The sequence below is a fragment of the Oreochromis niloticus genome, linkage group LG17 (assembly GCF_001858045.2).
Source record: "Oreochromis niloticus isolate F11D_XX linkage group LG17, O_niloticus_UMD_NMBU, whole genome shotgun sequence".
Lineage (NCBI taxonomy): Eukaryota > Metazoa > Chordata > Actinopteri > Cichliformes > Cichlidae > Oreochromis > Oreochromis niloticus.
Window position 1 is genome coordinate 21,703,108 of NC_031981.2, and position 19,325 is coordinate 21,722,432.

At 41.2% G+C, this 19,325-nt stretch overlaps 2 protein-coding genes across 5 annotated transcripts in view; one reads left to right on the plus strand and one right to left on the minus strand.

Moving 5' to 3' along the window:
* The first annotated feature begins 231 nt into the window (after window positions 1-231).
* LOC100694068 (protein NLRC3-like) lies at window positions 232-6,434 on the plus strand. Its single transcript, XM_025899844.1, has 5 exons — window positions 232-392; window positions 2,748-2,776; window positions 3,555-5,250; window positions 5,896-6,069; window positions 6,257-6,434. Exons 1-5 carry the CDS (start codon window positions 232-234, stop codon window positions 6,432-6,434), a joined length of 2,238 nt encoding a protein of 745 aa, XP_025755629.1.
* Window positions 6,435-11,177: 4,743 nt separating this feature from the next.
* The window catches only part of lrp6 (low density lipoprotein receptor-related protein 6), a 42,775-nt gene continuing 34,627 nt past the window's right edge, over window positions 11,178-19,325 (minus strand). For 2 of the 4 annotated variants that reach the window (XM_005475761.4, XM_005475760.4), the window contains exons 18-23: window positions 18,640-18,885; window positions 18,284-18,394; window positions 17,693-17,923; window positions 17,434-17,570; window positions 16,940-17,037; window positions 11,178-15,577 (exon numbers count right to left, since the gene is read on the minus strand). In XM_005475761.4, coding sequence (XP_005475818.1) covers window positions 15,277-15,577; window positions 16,940-17,037; window positions 17,434-17,570; window positions 17,693-17,923; window positions 18,284-18,394; window positions 18,640-18,885 — 1,124 coding nt within the window. In that variant the 3' untranslated portion in view covers window positions 11,178-15,276. The remainder of the gene's footprint in view (window positions 15,578-16,939; window positions 17,038-17,433; window positions 17,571-17,692; window positions 17,924-18,283; window positions 18,395-18,639; window positions 18,886-19,325) is intronic. The other 2 variants (XM_003448738.5, XM_005475762.4) reach the window with 1 other exon arrangement.

Sequence of the window (19,325 nt, forward strand, 5' to 3'; positions counted from 1 at the left end):
GGGGAAGGTAAATAAAATGACATACATAAGTACAAAATGCATGAATAGGAAAAGTTTGGAGGATTTAATTGACTGATGCATTTTGCACGGAAGGAGATCATTCATAAGATGCAGACTGAGACCTGAAGAGAAGGCTTCAAGAGGACCAGATGGACGACCAGTCTTGCCCCCAGACATCAGAACGAGAGCTATTGAAGAGGCACATGGGTTGGAGAGAGCACAGCTCGATGCATGAAGCTCGCTGTCGGAAGCCTGTTGGGTACGTCTGAAAGTGATCAAAAGAAAGTGGTCGGAGCCGAGGTGGACAGGACATCACACGCTGTTCGACTGAAGGGCAAAGGCGAAGCCGGGTACTACTGGAGCCAGTGTGCAGTAGCTGAGGAGCCAGGAAGGTCGGTGAAGGAACAAGGAGCAACTTGAGCACCAAAGGGGGAATCAAGCCCTGACTCAGTCCAGTCAAAGAACACCCAGACCTCAACCACGGGGGCAGAATAATCCCCTGGTCTGTGGCAAGGTCTCAGGGTAGTCTACCCCTGAGACTGAAGAAAGAAGAGGAGGAAGAACGCAGGGACTCACCCCACGCTGGAAAAAGAAGACTGAGGGAATAGATGATGAAGGCCATCTACTTCACACCACCCTTTTCAAGCAGTTAAACAGATTTTATCTCAGGAAGTGAGGAAAGCATTCACACCAGGAGAGTCTGGTCAGGTTTAGGAAACCAGTTATGCCCGAGGATGAAGGAGAGCTGTGATGTGATCTCTCATTTGAGAGATCAAAAGGGGGATTGTTGAGAATAGATTCCTTAATATACATCAGAGTTAAAGAGAATATAGTTTGTGATTGCTTGCAACATTACAGGGAGTGCAGAATTATTAGGCAAATGAGTATTTTGTCCACATCATCCTCTTCATGCATGTTGTCTTACTCCAAGCTGTATAGGCTCGAAAGCCTACTACCAATTAAGCATATTAGGTGATGTGCGTCTCTGTAATGAGAAGGGGTGTAGTCTAATGACATCAACACCCTATATCAGGTGTGCATAATTATTAGGCAACTTCCTTGCCTTTGGCAAAATGGGTCAAAAGAAGGACTTGACAGGCTCAGAAAAGTCAAAAATAGTGAGATATCTTGCAGAGGGATGCAGCAGTCTTAAAATTGCAAAGCTTCTGAAGCGTGATCATCGAACAATCAAGCGTTTCATTCAAAATAGTCAACAGGGTCGCAAGAAGCGTGTGGAAAAACCAAGGCGCAAAATAACTGCCCATGAACTGAGAAAAGTCAAGCGTGCAGCTGCCAAGATGCCACTTGCCACCAGTTTGGCCATATTTCAGAGCTGCAACATCACTGGAGTGCCCAAAAGCACAAGGTGTGCAATACTCAGAGACATGGCCAAGGTAAGAAAGGCTGAAAGACGACCACCACTGAACAAGACACACAAGCTGAAACGTCAAGACTGGGCCAAGAAATATCTCAAGACTGATTTTTCTAAGGTTTTATGGACTGATGAAATGAGAGTGAGTCTTGATGGGCCAGATGGATGGGCCCGTGGCTGGATTGGTAAAGGGCAGAGAGCTCCAGTCCGACTCAGACGCCAGCAAGGTGGAGGTGGAGTACTGGTTTGGGCTGGTATCATCAAAGATGAGCTTGTGGGGCCTTTTCGGGTTGAGGATGGAGTCAAGCTCAACTCCCAGTCCTACTGCCAGTTTCTGGAAGACACCTTCTTCAAGCAGTGGTACAGGAAGAAGTCTGCATCCTTCAAGAAAAACACGATTTTCATGCAGGACAATGCTCCATCACACGCGTCCAAGTACTCCACAGCGTGACTGGCAAGAAAGGGTATAAAAGGAGAAAAACTAATGACATGGCCTCCTTGTTCACCTGATCTGAACCCCATTGAGAACCTGTGGTCCATCATCAAATGTGAGATTTACAAGGAGGGAAAACAGTACACCTCTCTGAACAGTGTCTGGGAGGCTGTGGTTGCTGCTGCACGCAATGTTGATGGTGAACAGATCAAAACACTGACAGGATCCATGGATGGCAGGCTTTTGAGTGTCCTTGCAAAGAAAGGTGGCTATATTGGTCGCTGATTTGTTTTTGTTTTGATTTGAATGTCAGAAATGTATATTTGTGAATGTGGAGATGTTATATTGGTTTCACTGGTAAAAATAAATAATTGAAATGGGTATATATTTGTTTTTTGTTAAGTTGCCTAATAATTATGCACAGTAATAGTCACCTGCACACACAGACATCCCCCTAAAATAGCTAAAACTAAAAACAAACTAAAAACTACTTCCAAAAACATTCAGCTTTGATATTAATGAGTTTTTTGGGTTCATTGAGAACATGGTTGTTGTTCAATAATAAAATTATTCCTCAAAAATACAACTTGCCTAATAATTCTGCACTCCCTGTACAAATTTTTAGTTAATCTTGAAAACTTAGATTTTAGACAAGGTTACGACTCTCTCACTCCATGACGGTGTAAAATTTGGTTCTCAGGGGACAGTAAACCAGTTCATGGCAGGCTCATTCCTGAATATCCTTTCATTTCTTCTCATCTGAGGGTGACAGTTCAGGTCTTCTTCCAAACCATGGCAAAATAGTGACATATTCAAATAACTTGTACTTATGTACAATTGCTTGAACTGACGATTTAATTAGAAATGGTTCTAAAAAAACTTACCAACCTGTGTACAATTCTACAAATCTACAATTCTTCGTCTGAATTCCTTGGACATCAGTGGACCCAGAGCTGAACTCCAGACTACCGGTAAGAGCAGCTGTGTATAAAGTAAGACTTAACATCTATCTGCTGATGGTCTCATTTCTGAAAACTGGACTTCGTGTTGTGATATTTGTTTTCTTTCACTATATTTTGTGAGGTTGGGTCTCATTTACAACAATGCATACACACAAGTCACAAAAAAACCCATGATTTATCAATATTTTTGTACCTGAATTTGTTCGCACTTCACAAACAAATTCAGAAATCCCTCTGACCACTCCCTTCATCAGTTCTAATGCTGTCTTTACCTCATCTACTTGCTTGTGATCCCTTTATTTATATAAACTATAAGAACAAAACACACCCAATCATATGTTGACAATATAAATTTAACATTACACTCTTTTTTTCACTGCATTTAGCTTCTCACATGGTGTTGATAGATTAGGGTTCATGGTTCTTACCCTTCTTTTTTCTTCTTTTTCTTGTATTGTGTTAGTCTGTTGTTTCTGAACAACTCTGATGTACTAACAAACGCACAGTGGTAAGAACAAAAGAGGCCAGTAATCATGTTTCATAAATCTGGCATGCTGATTTTGCATGGGAATACTTTATTTTTTCGAAGGGTAAGAATGATTGCATGCAAATATTAGTTAATGAGGCCAATGATTATTCTTTCTTTTAGCAGATGTTGGTCTGCAGGAGGTTTTAGATGAACATAAGATCAGTCTGAGGAGGAGATGTGAACGTGTGACTGAAGGAAGTGATGAAACAGGAAGTAGAACCCTCCTCAACAGGATCTACACTGAGCTCTACATCACAGATGGACAGAGTGAAGAGGTTGATATACAACATGAGGTGAGGCAGCTGGAGACAGCTTCCAAGATCCTCTATGACACTCCAATCAGGTGCCAGGACATCTTTAAAGCCTTACCTGAACAACAGAGACCCATCAGACTGGTTCTGACAAATGGCATCGCTGGTGTTGGAAAAACCTTCTTAGTGCAGAAGTTCACTCTGGACTGGGCAGAAGGTTTGAAGAACCAACATGTCAGTGTGGTGATTCTGCTTTCATTCAGGGAGCTGAACCTGATCAGAGATGAGCAGTACAGTCTTCTGGAGCTGCTCCATGTTTTCCATCCAACATTACAGAAGGTCACAGCAGAGAAGCTCGCTGTCTGTAAACTTTTGCTCATCTTTGATGGCCTGGATGAAAGCAGACTTTCATTGGATTTCACCAACAGGAAGCTCATGTCTGATGTCACACAGAAGTCATCAGTCAGTTTCCTGCTGACAAACCTCTTCAAGGGGAATCTGCTTCCCTCAGCTCTCATCTGGATAACTTCCCGACCTGCAGCATCCAATCAGATCCCTCCCACATATGTTGACAGGGTAACAGAAGTACAAGGCTTCACTCGTGCCCAGAAGGAGGAGTACTTCAGGAGGAGATTCAGTGATGAAGAGCTGTCCAGCAGAATCATCTCACACATGAGGGCATCCAGGAGCCTCCACATCATGTGTAGAATCCCAGTCTTCTGCTGGATCACTGCTGCAGTTCTGGAGCACATGTTGACCACAGAGCAGAGAGGAGAGCTGCCCAAGACCCTGACTGACATGTACTCACACTTCCTGCTGGTTCAGACAAAGAGGAAGAAGAACAAGTACCTCGAGGGACATGAGACAAGTCCACAGGAGCTGATGGAGGCTGACAGGGAAGTTCTCCTGAAGCTGGGGAGGCTGGCCTTTGAACATCTGGAGAAAGGAAACATCCTATTTTACCAAGAAGACCTGGAGCAGTGTGGTCTGGATGTCACAGAGGCCTCAGTGTACTCAGGAGTTTGTACAGAGATCTTCAAAAGAGAGTGTGTGATCTTCCAGAAACCAGTCTACTGCTTTGTTCATATGAGCATCCAGGAGTTTCTGGCTGCTGTCTACATGTTCCACTGTTACACTGAAAGGAAGACACAGGTGGTGGAGGACTTCCTGATAAATATTTTTCCTCATTTATTTGGTGATGATGGTGATGATTATAATGATGATGACATGAAAAGCTCCTCTTTGGATGTGTTTCTCTGGAGAATCATGGAAAAATCCCTCCAAAGTAAAAATGGCCACCTCGACCTCTTTGTTCGTTTCCTTCATGGCCTCTCTCTGGAGTCCAACCAGAGACTGCTACGAGGCCTCCTGGGTCAGACAGAGAACAAACCAGAAATCATCCAGAGAATCATCAAGAACCTCAAAAAAATGAATAGTTATGAAATCTCTCCTGACAGGAGCATCAACATCTTCCACTGTCTGATGGAGATGAATGACCTCTCAGTGCATCAGGAGATCCAAGAGTTCCTGAAGTCAGAAAACAGATCAAAGGAGAAACTCTCTGAGATCCACTGCTCAGGTCTGGCCTACATGCTGGAGATGTCCGAAGGGGTTCTGGATGAGTTGGACCTTGGGAAATACAACACAACACCCGAGGGACAGAGGAGATTGATTCCAGCTGTGAGGAATTGCAGAAAGTTTCGGTGAGTCCAGATGTGATAATAATTGTGCTTATGCTTATCCTGTCCCAGATCATGGGGGGCACTCTCGGATAAGACTCCCAATCCTCTCTTTTAAAGCTTCCTTCCAGTTGGACATCACCTCACCTAGGAGGCATTCAACAGTCATTTTAATCAGATGCTGAACCACCTAAATTGGATCTTTTTAATGTGCAGGAGCAGCAGGGTATTTACAGTTGTCTCAAGGCACTTTACATTTTAAGGTCAAGACCCTAAAATAATACAGAGAAAACCCTAACTATCAGACGACCCCCTATGAGCAAGCATTTGGCAACATTAGGAAGGAAAAACACCCTTTGAACAGGAAAAAAACTCTTGTAGAACCAGACTCAGGATTTATCACGAAGATTTTTAGATGTTAAAAATCCACATCCACATATTTAATTGTTATCATATTTAATCAGGTTCAGATCTGATACTGTCAAATGTTTGGTTTCATTTCTTTACTGCTTGACAACAGGCAAAGAGATCATCTTTCCAAGTGGAACTGATGAACCACTGATATGAATAACAAAATGCCAAACAGCAAGACTCCAACTCAAATGTACAAAATAAATATAAAATGTCCCATTTATAATAACATGTTTTCTAATATTTTTGTCATTACAGACTTTCTAACTGTTGGCTCTCAGCAACTCACTATGAAATTGTGGCCTCAGCCCTGAAGTCCAGCCCTTCCCATCTGACAGAGCTGGATCTGAGTGGAAACCACCTGAAGGATTCAGCATTGAAGCAGCTATGTGCTGCTCTGGAGAGTTCAAACTGTAGACTGGAGACTCTAAGGTCATTTCAATGGGATTGCTTTTATTTCTGGAGATATCTCAGTTGTTTGACTTGTGAATTAAATTAATCTCCTTACAAAGGAGTCCATTGCTGTCCAATATACGTCATCAATGGTCATGGAAATGAAATAATAAGCAGCTATTTGAATTATTAATGACTTTATCTGGTTTTTTTTTCCTTTATTCAGATTGAAAAACTGCAGGTTGTCAGAGATCAGCTGTGCTGCTCTTGTCTCTGCTCTGAAGTCCAACCCTTCTCACTTGAAACATCTAGACTTGAGTGACAACAATCTGCAGGATTCAGGGATCATACAGCTCTGTGGTTTTCTGGAGAGTCCAAAGTGTACACTTGAGACTCTGATGTGAGTTCATTTAGAGTCTGTTACTTAGAATTATAATAATGTTACAGAAGTCCAATATGCCTGCTCAAACTTAGGTAAAGAAAAACATGAAATTCAGTATGAAATATCTCATGATGAAGTCCTGACTTGTGTCTTATTGGAAGCTTTGGGATATAGTGGAATCAAATTGGGAAACAGCTAGAAACTATCTGGAACTCCCTAACAAAAGAGACTGTTAAAAGGTGCAGGAAAAGAATGCCAGCAGGAATGCCAAAACAAGAAATACAAAATAGTAAGTTCTTTAGTTATTGTTTGTATGCAAATAGTGAGTATTTAATCATTTAGTTTATTTGCCTAATAAACAATATAACGCTTTGTTATAAACAAGTTTTTACACATCTATTTCTTTCCCAAGCACTCTACTTCCATCCATAAAGCTGTAAATTTTCTTTCAATTATATTTTCATTTTTCTTTTCCGAAATTTAGTTTGTTTTCAAAGAAGGAAAATTTGATCTATTTAAGATAATGAAAGAGACACACACACAAAGAAAGCGAGATTAAAACACATATTTTTATATGTTTAACATATTTATATTGTACTGATCCTGTAACCCTGTAAGAGACTTGACTGAGGTCACCAGCATGATGTCTGTTGATATGAATATGTGTTTGAATGTCATGCTGACCTTTGCATGTGTGTAGCTGAGATGATTATGATCCACGATAACAGAATGAACAGTCACTACTCATTTCACAGAAGCTGATTGATTTTGGATTCAGTAATCCTGAGGTGCACATTTAAAACGTGAAATCATCTGAATGAATTATCAGTGATTTTATCTGCTTGCTTTATTCAGATTGGAGAGCTGTAATTTGTCAAATATCAGCTGTGCTACTCTGGTCTCTGCTCTGAAGGCCAACCCTTCTCACCTGACACATCTAGACCTAAGTAAAAACAACCTGCAGGATTCAGATGTGAAGCAGCTGTCTGATCTCGTGAAGAACCCAGAGTACAAACTACAGTTTTTTAAGGTCAGTAGAGAAGAGTTAGTCCATGGTGCTCTTAGCAATAGGGGGGCGGCGCGCGAACATTTTTCTTGTAAAAAAAGGGGGGCCTCGCAAAAAAAGTTTGGGAACCACTGTTCTAATATGAGCTGTGATATTAACTGTATTACTTCTCCTCAGGAGAGGAGAAGTAATAGAGAAGCAGAAGCAGTAGTATGGCATCACATTTATTAGTAACAAGTGAGATTTAAAAACAAAATCAAAATAATGTTTTTAAAAAGATTTTTTTGTTCACAAACTAATAATGCTATTTTATCGGTGCAGTTAGTATTATGATTAGGTGATTGATTGATGGCATTACCTTTAGCTCCCTCAGTTGAGCTAATCCGATCTATTAAATATCACAAAAGCACCTGACAAAACTTGCGACACGGCGTAACCCAGCTCATGACCTTAGCACGTCGGAGCAGTATGTGTCACGTGATAGAGCGGCTGTGGCGTGTGAGACCTGTTCGAATCTAGTTGAGCATTTGGAGCCTCGCTATCAAACCGGCATTTCATCTCCGAGAAAGATATCCATGAGAAGTAAACCAAAAGAAAGCCAGACAGAGGAAACCAGCAGATAAACAACAGCAGCACGTTTAAGCTTGATAAGCTGTTGTTAGAATTTATTTAATATTACTTTCTACACTAGGATCCTTTTCTTCATACCTGGCAGTGGGTAACTGTGCAGGTGTGGGTGTAGCAAAGTTTTGCCAGGGGGCCAGGTAGGGCATTAACAGGGAAACGGGGATTTAAAGAAATACTTTTCTTTGTTATTCTCATTTAAAGTGTCTAGTTTTTAATAAATAATTATTTGAATTTTACCACCAAAGTTTTCATATGATGTAAAATGTATAGAAGTCCATTAGTGTATATAGTAACTATTAAGTCTAATATATACCCTAGTAAGCTATACTACTTGATGTTGGTGTTGAATCTATTTAATTATTTTTACAAAAATAATTGATTTCTGTGCATTTATTTTACACGTGCATTAAATTAAAGTCGATTACGTCGATTAAGCATCATGAGGCGGAGGGTGGGGGGCGGTTCCCTATTTTTTTTGCTGGGAGTTGGCAATCCTATTAGTTAGGTTGTTTAATATTTCTGCTAAGTAGAGGTATAACAGAATAGCTTTAGTGTTTGTTTGTTTTAAACTCGAGTATGAACTTATACAAAATGCAGATATTTTAAAAAAAAAACAGTTTTATTGATTATAAAATACACTATATCGGATTCATATCGGTATCGGCACATATCCAAATTTATGATATTGGTAACGGTATCGGACGTTTAAAAAAAGTGGTATCGTGCCATCTCTAATAATGTGTTCATCATTATGCTGGAATTTTAGATAAAAACAAAAAGAAATGAATGACTGAATACTAGTTCACATTCTGAAGCTGCTAAAACTAAACTAATTCCCAGTAAGGAAATTTGTGCTTGATGGTGTAGTGCAGTCATGCTGGCCTACTGGCAGTCCTATGAGACCTGAGATTGGCTGTGTGCAGTCTGTTTGCACTGTGCAAATCTGTAGAAGACCACCTATGGTTCTTAAGTGCTTAGGAAATGGTTGTCTTTTTTGGAACAACCATTTTGTGCTCTGTTTCTGACATCCCCCATTATATGAAACTTGGCCTTCAATTTGGAGACGGTACTCCAAGATAATGGCTCACTCAAAATAATGCTGCAATGCCAGTAGGGTGCATGCTACTATAGCAAAATGGAATTCCTCATGTTTTAATTATAAAATAATCTAATATTTAATGACAAATAAAAAGTTTTACAGTGAGTATTAAATTTGAGTTTTGAAATTTACCTTAAAGCTTTAACTTTGATGTTTTCTCTCTCAGACCAACTGACGATGTGGATGAAAAGGAGGACAGAGCAGAAACTCCAGGATCCAGTCTGTCTAGGAACTCCAAAAATCTTCCTCCACACTTCAGGAATGAACATGGACCCTCAGACACAAAGAGGTGAAGAGAACTGTGAGAATCTGTAAAGTTAACAGTAGGGTGGGGGAACCCTACATTCATGGGTGGTGTCAGGAAATGACTCACTTACAAATAATTCATGTAATAGTTTCTTTTCTAAGCTCCAGAATATTTTCTCTGTTATAACGACTCTTTGTTTAGTTTCCCAGTTACAGTAGATAGATCTCCATCTACCAATTAAGTCCATAATTTCATCAAAGAGAAATTAAAGAGTCAACAAGGTCTGCATTTGGAAAAACCTGTATCAAAATGTAAATTGTTCTCACACATGAAACTGTAATACTTCATAAATTGGGTTCATTTATTTTCACTAAGAATGTTGCTGCTTTAGTTTTTTTCACTGTATACACTGATAATGTGAGAATGCTGTAACCAGTTTGATTTTGTAATAAACAAAATTACATCATCAGCAAATAATTTAGTTTATTCACTGTCTGTCCCATTGTTTTTCTACAAATGTATGGGTGTGTTACAGACCAATCTTTTGAACATGTTGGGCATGTTACTGCCCAATAACAGTAACATGCACAAGAGACCGAGAAAATTTCCTGACTGGACCTGTTGCACATGTGACATCCTATCACGGTACCACGCTGGAGTTCACTGAGCACCTGAGAGCGAGTCGTTCTTTCACAGATGTTTGTAGCAGCAGTCTGCATGCCCAGGTGCTGATTTTATACACCTGTGGCCACAGAAGTGATTCACCTAAATATTGTATTCTTCATTCAGACCATGGGACTTCAGGTTTTTTAGATATCAGCTGTGCTGCTCTGGTCTCAGCTCTAAAGTCCAGCCCCTCCCATCTGAAACATCTGGACGTGGAGTCCAGATATTAAGCAGCTGTCTGATTTTGTGAAAAGTCCACACTAGAGGATTTGAGGTCAGTATAGGGTTCAATTTAGTCCATGCGAATTTCAGTATTGTGCTAAATACATTTGGTATTAAAGTAAAGCTCCTCCTCACTGGCTGTTTTTCACAGTAAAGCAATGAATGGAGACTGATGACAAACAATGGTCAGCCAATTAGATAAGCCAGAAGCTTCTGGTAACCATGTGTCTGCATTGATGTGTAGATAACTGCTGTTGTTGGTAGTTTCATTGAGATATAGCATGACAGCATCCATGTTTTAAGTCATCTGATATTTCAGAAATACATGAATGTTCATCAATACACAGAGACTCTTGTTTCAGCAGGGATTCAACATTTTTTTTACTGAAGTATTCAGGATTGTCAGCGATTTATTCCACTGTGGACTTGAAATGTACTCAATACTAAAAGTTATCATGTCCGCCCTGCCTTCTCTCCACAACTGACTTGGTGTTCCCATTAGTTCACTGCTTCAGTGACTTTGAACTATGGGAAGTGGTTATGTGGTTGTTTTGTGCTACAGCTCCACCCTGTGGAATGATGAAGAGCTGCAGTTGATGTTTCAAACTTCAAAAGTTGATGTCACACAGCCTGCAGCCTAATTGGCATACAGAGATTATCATTTCTTACAGTAGACAGTTGTATTCCCATTTTCTTTTAAACACAATAAAAGTTTTTGTTTTTTTGTTTTTATTTCTGTTCTTAATGATCAGGCTAAGGATGCAAAAAATACTAAAACTAAAGACAAATGCCTTAAATCTGATTTATTGGTACCTTCTCATATTTTGATGTATTGTGAAATCTAAATAACCATGTTTTTGGCATTTCTGCCTACTAAACATGAATCAGGACACAGATGCAGAGTTCACTCACTTTATATTTAACAAAAAGAGAAAAAAAAAAATCAGCATTTGATGAGTTACAACAGCTTATGGTGGCAGCTGGATGGGCTGTACAGGTCCATCTGGTTTACAGGTAAAGCAGTCATCGTATAAAAAAAACGTACAGTTAGTGGAAATTAAACGAACATGACGAACCAAATGTTGGTCGTCTCCATGAAGCACCACAAGATCAAAACAGATCCCGACAGTTTTCCTGTCGACCCGCCAATAAACTGACAAAAGTGCTTTTAATGGGTTTTTTTAAACACCTTTTTACATTTCTACTTCCTGGAACCATTTTCATCCACATTCCTCGCAATCTGCACAGAAACGTCCCTGGATCTGCAAAGCCTGACGGTAGTCAGAAGGGACGTTTTCTTGGTAAATTCCTCCCAAATACAACAATCAAACTAGAGCTGCTACATCTCTTTAAACCAAGATTTATCCAAATTATTTTATTTACCAAGTGGAATTCCATGTAATATTTATCAGGACAAATGACTCATCCAATCAGTAAACTCATCATTTATTCCCTCAAATGTTTCTTTTGTACCTTTTAAATCCTTAAACCTGCCATCATATGAAAAAGTTTTGACTCCAATTCCAGTCAAGCTTTTAGATTGAGTAATTCTTAACAGTATTTTCTTCACATTTGACTTCCCAGATCACAGACTTGACACAACAAAGACTTTAATAAGCTCAAAAAACTCTTCATGGAAGCAAATGCCGATCAGAGGAGAACACAGAGGATCGAGCCATTGCAGATTATCAAATCAAGGGTTCATACTATGAGTTCTTGATTCGTGTCAGTCATCTTTTCTTTATCTGTCTTCACACAGTTTAAGTCAGCTACAACGGTTTGTACAGAAAAAAGTTTGATAAAGCTCAGAGAGCAAATGAGAACCTCTCCCAGAGCAGATCATTGTAACCAAAGAACAAAGAAGCTCTCGCACAGATATGGACACATGTCGAGACAGTTTGGGGGCAGTGGGCAGCTAAAAATACTAGGATAGGACAAAACCGGAGTGTAACAGTTTCTTAAAAGGAACTGTTATCTTTAAAGAGCAGCAAACTGGCAAAGGGGCCACAAGTCCCAAAGGGGGAAGAAAAAAATCTGAGATTAAAGTACTGTACTGGGTAATGTTATTGCACTGATGAGTGTATAATCCACCCCGTCAATGCTAATATGCAGATGATAAATGAACGTAATCATATCAAGTTCCTTAAACCCAGAAAAGCGGTTTTTGTCTGTAGCAGCTAAGCATCTGTACAAATATCTTAAACATAAAACATATTGCAGGGGTGTTTATTAGGAAGAAAACTGTTCTCACAGATTAATTTATTGAGAAGTCATTAAACTGTAACATGTCTCTGAACTTCACTGGCTCCGTAGAAGTTTGACCCAGAATATCTTTCTACTTTCTACTGTCTGCAGATCATGAAGACATCGAGTGATGAAATGAGAACACTTCAGTGGAAATATGAAATTCAGCTAGTCTCAACAGGACGCATCAGAATAAAATCACTTTATCGCTACATGATACGTGCGGAATTTTGTCAGTGACTGAAAATTTGTCCTCATTTTCAGACTCCTGAATCTCAAAGTCCTGGCTTTATCTTTTTTTTTTTGTTTTTTTATACAAACTCCAAGATTAAATACTTTTTTGTTTTTGTTTTTCATGAATAAAGGATGGGGGGGAAAAGCAACACAAAACAATTATCAAGCAAGTATCAAGACGAACTGAAGTTTCTGCTTGCCAGTGGTTTGGAGTTCTGATTAAAATGTTAAAATGTCACGTTTTCACTTGCACCCTGTATGTGGATCTTGACGACAATAAGATGAATAAAAAGCCAGAAAAATGTCTTAAAAACTGCATTTCGTTGCCCTGTACCTGTGACATGTGCAATGACAATAAAGTTGAATTCTATTCTATTCTATTCTAAAGACAAACACTAAAAAAAAAAATGTGTAAAACATCAGATTGTCTTCGAACTCATGCTGGTGTTATTCATCTCCCTCAAAAGCAGGAAGGGAAACAAAACTTCTCTGACGATTCATGAAAAAAAGATTGAAGTTTACACGTAGCGCAAAGACACGAATAGACTGACAGACACGAGCGTCTCATGTTTCTCCTCTGGTCCCAACATCTGCCTCCACGTTGTTTGACAGAGAAAAAAAAAAAAAAAGATTTGGCACAACAGTCCTTCAAACATCAGAGCAACTTTAAACAGACAAGAAAACCTGGATATGTTCTTCGACTGGACTGATGGGAGATTGTCACCGTAAGTTTGGAGTGATTTTCTGTAGAAAAATATAATGAGGCAATATAAAAAAAGACGGAATGAAAAGTACTGCAAGAATTCAATGGATAGATTTACAATGATTTTCTATATAGCTTATAAATACGTTATCTACACAATATGTGGTACAAAAATACTATATAGCATTTAGTGGGCACTGGATTTCATTTGTGTGTTTTTCCTCAAAGTAACAACATAAAAAAAGGATATGAAGCTGGTCAGGCACAACATCGTGTTCTTGAAGGGGAACGCTGCTTCCTCCACACGTGAGGAAAAAAACCAACAAAAAAACCAAAACAGAAGTGGAAACTGAAGAACGCCTCCTGCGTCCACTGTGCAGCTTTGGCTCGCTTCAGTTGCAGTCGGGCATGAGAACGTTTCAATGAGAACATAAAACACAAGCGTACGTTTTGGTTTAAATCCTGTCTGAACACCAACGGAGGGGTTTGGGGATGTGAGTCATGCTGCCTCAACGTGTTTGTGTCGCGTCTACAGAGGCTCCGGAGAGACACGAGCGCACACATGAAAATAAGAAGAAAAAAAAAAGATTTTTTTTTTGTCAAGCACTGCGTGGAGGTCACTGTGAGCACGACAGGTGCCAGTGGAGTTTGTTATAAATAACATGTAACAGGGGCTCACACCTGTAGTTTACAATGCACTGCATGTAGGTTGATGGTGCACCACCATGCAGTTTGCAGTGAGAGCCGTGGAGCTGAAATTTGCTGAATGAAAATGCAGAACCTTAGACGAAGTTTGCGGAGCGCAAAATATAGCAGGTATTGCGCTGCAGGTCGTTAGAGGGCAAATATAAAGCTGCAGTAATTCACAGGGACATCCAAGTCAAATCCTTGTCATGACTGTAGTTTTCCCATTGAAGCTTGTATTTGGCCTCATGCAGTACTTTGCAGTGCGGCAGAGTTTGTGCCAAAACTCTCTGCAGTGTTTGACACTTAAAAAAAAAAAAAACTTCCTTGTGACAGACAGAAACATAGCCAAAGGGCCTAGAAAAACAAACAAACAAACAAACAAAAAAAACAACAGAAAAAAAAAATCCACGCTCGTGTCGTCTCTGGGGCTCTCAGAGACCGGACCACAGTTGTTTGAACCCCTGCAGCGTCATCGATACTCAGAGTGGCTTCTGGTTTGATTTATTGGTAAATATGTGCCTTATTGCTCAGACGGAGTGTCCTGGATTCGCGATCTAACACATGACTCACACCCACACAGACGAACCGTTCAGTAAAAGAAGGAGAGGTAAGTTCAAATCAAAGACCCAGTACCACATTCTCTCCAGCCGCTCCTCATCCAGTTTACATGGTAACTACAGAGCAGCGCGGCGGTGGGAGGAGCCTCCGGGCAGAGCTCTTCTCGTCCCTGTAGCTGTCGATGTTTTTTATATTTGGCATCATAAGTTAAACGTCCCATTGATTTGTGTGCTTTGTGTCCTTCAGCCTCTTTTCTCCTGGTTTAAGGCAACTTATATTTGTGATGATTTTAATAAAACCTTTTCATAAAAAATTTACAAATTTCTTAATACAAACCTCTATGGCATTATCAGTAAACACTGTATAGAAAATATATAAATATGCTTTTCTCTTTTCAATGTACAAATGTTCTGCAGCTCCCGGTTCACTTTTCCCTTTTTCGTCCTGCATCTCGCTCCTCCTGTTACATCAGTCTCTCTTTCCCGTTTTTTACCTCATATATGCACAATTGCTATTTACAGTGAGGGGGCGGAGCTGTGAGGAGGGGGTGGGGGATCACAGGGGATTTGGCTCACGAGGAGTCCGTGCAGGGCGACGGTGGCGGCGGATAGAGGTGATGGGAGTAGCTGCGCTCGGTGTAAGGCGACGGCGGGCAGCTCTCACAGTTCTCCTCCGCCGACAGGTACTGGCTGCGGGGCGTCGGCGGTGGCGGGAAAGGCTCTGAGTCGTAGTTGAGGTCGCTGGTGTAGCCCTTGGCGGCGGCGCTGGACTTGAGCGGCGCCCGGCGTCCCGGAGTGTAGTCGCTGTCGCACACGTCGGTGCTGCAGGGGGTGGTGGGAGGGGCAAAGTGGCGGTAGGTATACGGCCGGTAGCTGAAAAAGACAAACAGCAGAGTGAGAACAAAAAACATTTTTTTTCCTGCTTCTCTCACTGTGGTGTAGAGAGGTCAAAGGTCACATCCTGACTCATAAACATGGTTCAGCAGTTAATGGTGGATACATTTTCACTGTAATAGTGTTTTACATGCTTGAAAAGCAGAGCAACAGCTCCAACTTGTGGAGAAAGAGTTAAATGCCCCTGTGAGGCGTTCAAGAAGGACGGAACTTCAGAGACGAGACGCAGACTGAGCTGTTGGGCCACAATACAAGGTGTGTTTGGAGGAGTGAAGAACATCGGACCAACGGTCAAGCATTGCGGCGGTTCTGGATTACATGAAGGAGGCTAACACCTCCACCCTTTGTGTATTGTGCTTAAAAGACGGGCCTGGAAACCAACCGGTTTAAATAAACTATCTACCAAGAAGAGTTGCTGAATATCAGCCAGAATTATGCCAAATGCTTGTTAATGGCCACCAAATGCATCTGATTAAATGTTAAAATTTGCACCAAATATTTGAGAGGGGTGTTCACATATAGCTGAGCCTGTGTGAATTAGAGAAAATCAAAAATCGATTTAGAATTCAAACTCAAAGGTTTATGCTGTGCAATCATTCTACCTGAGAGAAAGAACTCCACGAAGTCATTAATACCAGGACATACGTGGCATCTCTTTACTTTATATAAATTCTTAACTTGAAGATGTCTGACTCTGTTCATCTTCTGAATTATTGTGGCAACAAAGCAAACACACAAAGTCACTTCTAGGATGTTTGTAACTGATTAAACTTCTAATGAAAAGCCAACATTCAATCATAATTTAGTTTCGCAACACTGAGGGGAAAGTCAGGTTGGGACTGACTATAAGGAAAAAGTTTCTGTTAGCTGCTGCAGTCGGTAAGAATCTGCTTGTTCAGTTGGATTTAAGAGGAAAATGGAAAAATGGTTTCACAATTTAGTTTCTTTGTGGCTCTGATCTGACAAACATTTAAAGCTGCTACTAAAATTTACTGTCATTATCAATTTGGTTTGTGGCCCAAAAACAAAACAAATATTTACAGCAGGCTGAGAAAAAGCACCAGACGCAGCTTCTTTCCACAAGAATCTAAACGTCCTCCTACATTAACACACGCTCGGTCTCACGTGAAGAAACTGACAAACAAAAAGAGGCCGAGGGTCCCTGAAGGCATCTCCGAGGGGTAAACGTTCGCATGTGTGGCAGGAATTCTGATTACATTTCCAAACCAGCTCCATTACTCTGGAATTCTCTGAATACACAACCAGAGCACTTCAGGGATTTCAGGAATTCACTGCAGCAGACGCTGTTTGGAAGTCCCTGACAGACAGAAGCATACAGACCTGTAGGATCTGTGCGTTGAGGGGCTGTTGGAGGAGTAGCCGAACTCCACGGTGTACTGGGAGCGGACCGTGGCAGGAGACGGAGGAGGGTTCAGGATCTGCGAACAAAAAAGAATAAGAGAAATTTACCAACTTGACCCAGGACCAGAGCGTCCATGAGGAGAGAGGCTTAACGTGCAGCCTTGAAAAGAGAAAGCTCAAATAACGCAGACACTGCAACGTTAGCTGCTTTTTAATCAGCGTGAATCCAAATCTACATTCAGTTCAAACTGAAAACAAATAAATAAATAACAGTTAATAACTTCATTGTTTCATTCTTTAACAAAACCTAAAAAAAAGAAAGTTGTTCCTCAGACAAACAGTGGGGGGCAGCGTTTGCTAGTTTAGGCTCATTTACAGCACAGTCATGCTTCCAATCAATGGATCCAGCTAAGGACAGCAGGTAGAGTCCTATAGAAGGAAGCGGGGAGAGTAAGCGTGTGTTTGTCTCTCACCGGTGGGAAGTACGTTCCCTTTGTGCTGGATGAGCTGCTGGATGAAGCTCCGGTGACGTGAGCGCGATCATAGGGCGGGCCGCTGCTCCCACCCATGATACTGAGGGAGCCAATCACAGACTTCCCCCTGGACATACCTGTCGATGGGTTTATACACAAACATCAGCAGCTATTTAAAAACATGAATTTCAGATTTTCGGTCAGTTTAAGAAGAGCAGCGGGAAAATTTGCCATGTGTGACCCAGGATGACATCATCACCTGGCAGCGAGCTGGACAGTGAGCTCGGATGCGGCACGTATCCCAGCGGCACAGACGACGGCCCGTGAACCACGAAGTCGTTGGTGACCGTCTCGCCGTCGTCCTTCATCTGAGGACAGAGGACCCTCTGACACACAAAGTAGATGGCGCCCACCACAAACAATGCCATGACCACGGCCACGATGGAGCCGATGGTGTTGTGAGGAGGCGGCGGTGGCTCCTCAGTTGGATCTGAAATCACAGAAGATTTTTTTTTTAATTTTTACTTTATATGGAAATATAAGTTCTGGTTATTATTTTACTAATATAAGATGGAGACATGAACTGATTCAGCTTTGGTGCCACACACAGGTGTACTAACTCTTGGTGTACAGTAAACCTGTGTGGGTATGTGTGTACCCCAGCTATTGGTGTAGTACACGTACGTATTTATTCATAACTATTAGATGTTTTTCTGTTTCAGTGATTTGGAAGTCTGACAGAAGCACCACAGCTAAGATGTTCCCGCAGGTCCAAACAGAATTGATCAAATTAAAAAAGATAAACCGGATCAATTCTGTTCGGATGGTTTGTTTGTGTTTGCAGACTCACAGCAGCCCGTCTCATCTGAGTTGTCCATGCAGTCCATGTTGTGGTCGCACTTCTTGTGCTTTCCAATACACTGGCCGTTAAAGCAGGTGAACTGATCAGCGGGACACCGAACTGCAGACAAACATTTAGTCAAAAGACGCTCAACAGACTTGTTACAGCTGCCGTTTGTGGTCGGGCCACTGATATTTAAACACTGTGGCTCTTTTTGACTTTTATTTCAGGAGTGAAGCGTTTAGAAATTATCAAACAAATGTTGTACACTCTCACAGGTACACACAAACAAGCTTTTAAAATTAAATCGCTGAGGAATTAAAGTTTTACTTTGCGGCGTTCCTGCCTCAAAGATTCCGTCTTACCCGGCTCACCTTCACACTTGGTCTCGTCAGATTTGTCCTGGCAGTTGATCTCTCCATTGCAGCGAAGGCTCAGTTCAATGCACTGCCGGCTATCGCACTGGAACTCTGAGTCAGAGCAGACCGGACAGTCCTCCTCATCGCTGCCGTCGTCGCACTCGGCATAACCATCGCAGCGCCAGGCCTGCGGGATGCAGTCCACCTCGCCGGACGTGCAGGAGAACTGCTCCGGCGAACAGGTGGGCGGCTCTGAGGACGACACGGACACTGGTCAACGTCGAAACTGTATTCAAATATATGAATATATCTATATCTCATATCAATCTATACCTACATTAGGGCTGTGCGATATGACCATCATATCCTGATATAAGACATTTATCGTCCCGACAGCGATATATATCACAAAAATTTTACATTTTCTGTAAATTCTGTGAATCTCGGGCAACTCGACTTGCGTGAAGTGGAAAACCTGTTTGTAGGTTTACTTTTTAGCACCTGACGGCTCTTTTTAGCTTCTCGTCTGTAAACACTCTGCGTACTCTTTTACGTGATTCACATTATTTTGAAAAACCTCAACAGGATCTACAGCTTTATTGTGAAACGTTTATGTGGAAAATAAACATGCGGAGGGCGGAGCCACACAGTGGTTTTATCGTCGTTGTTAACGACAACACATAAAAACAATC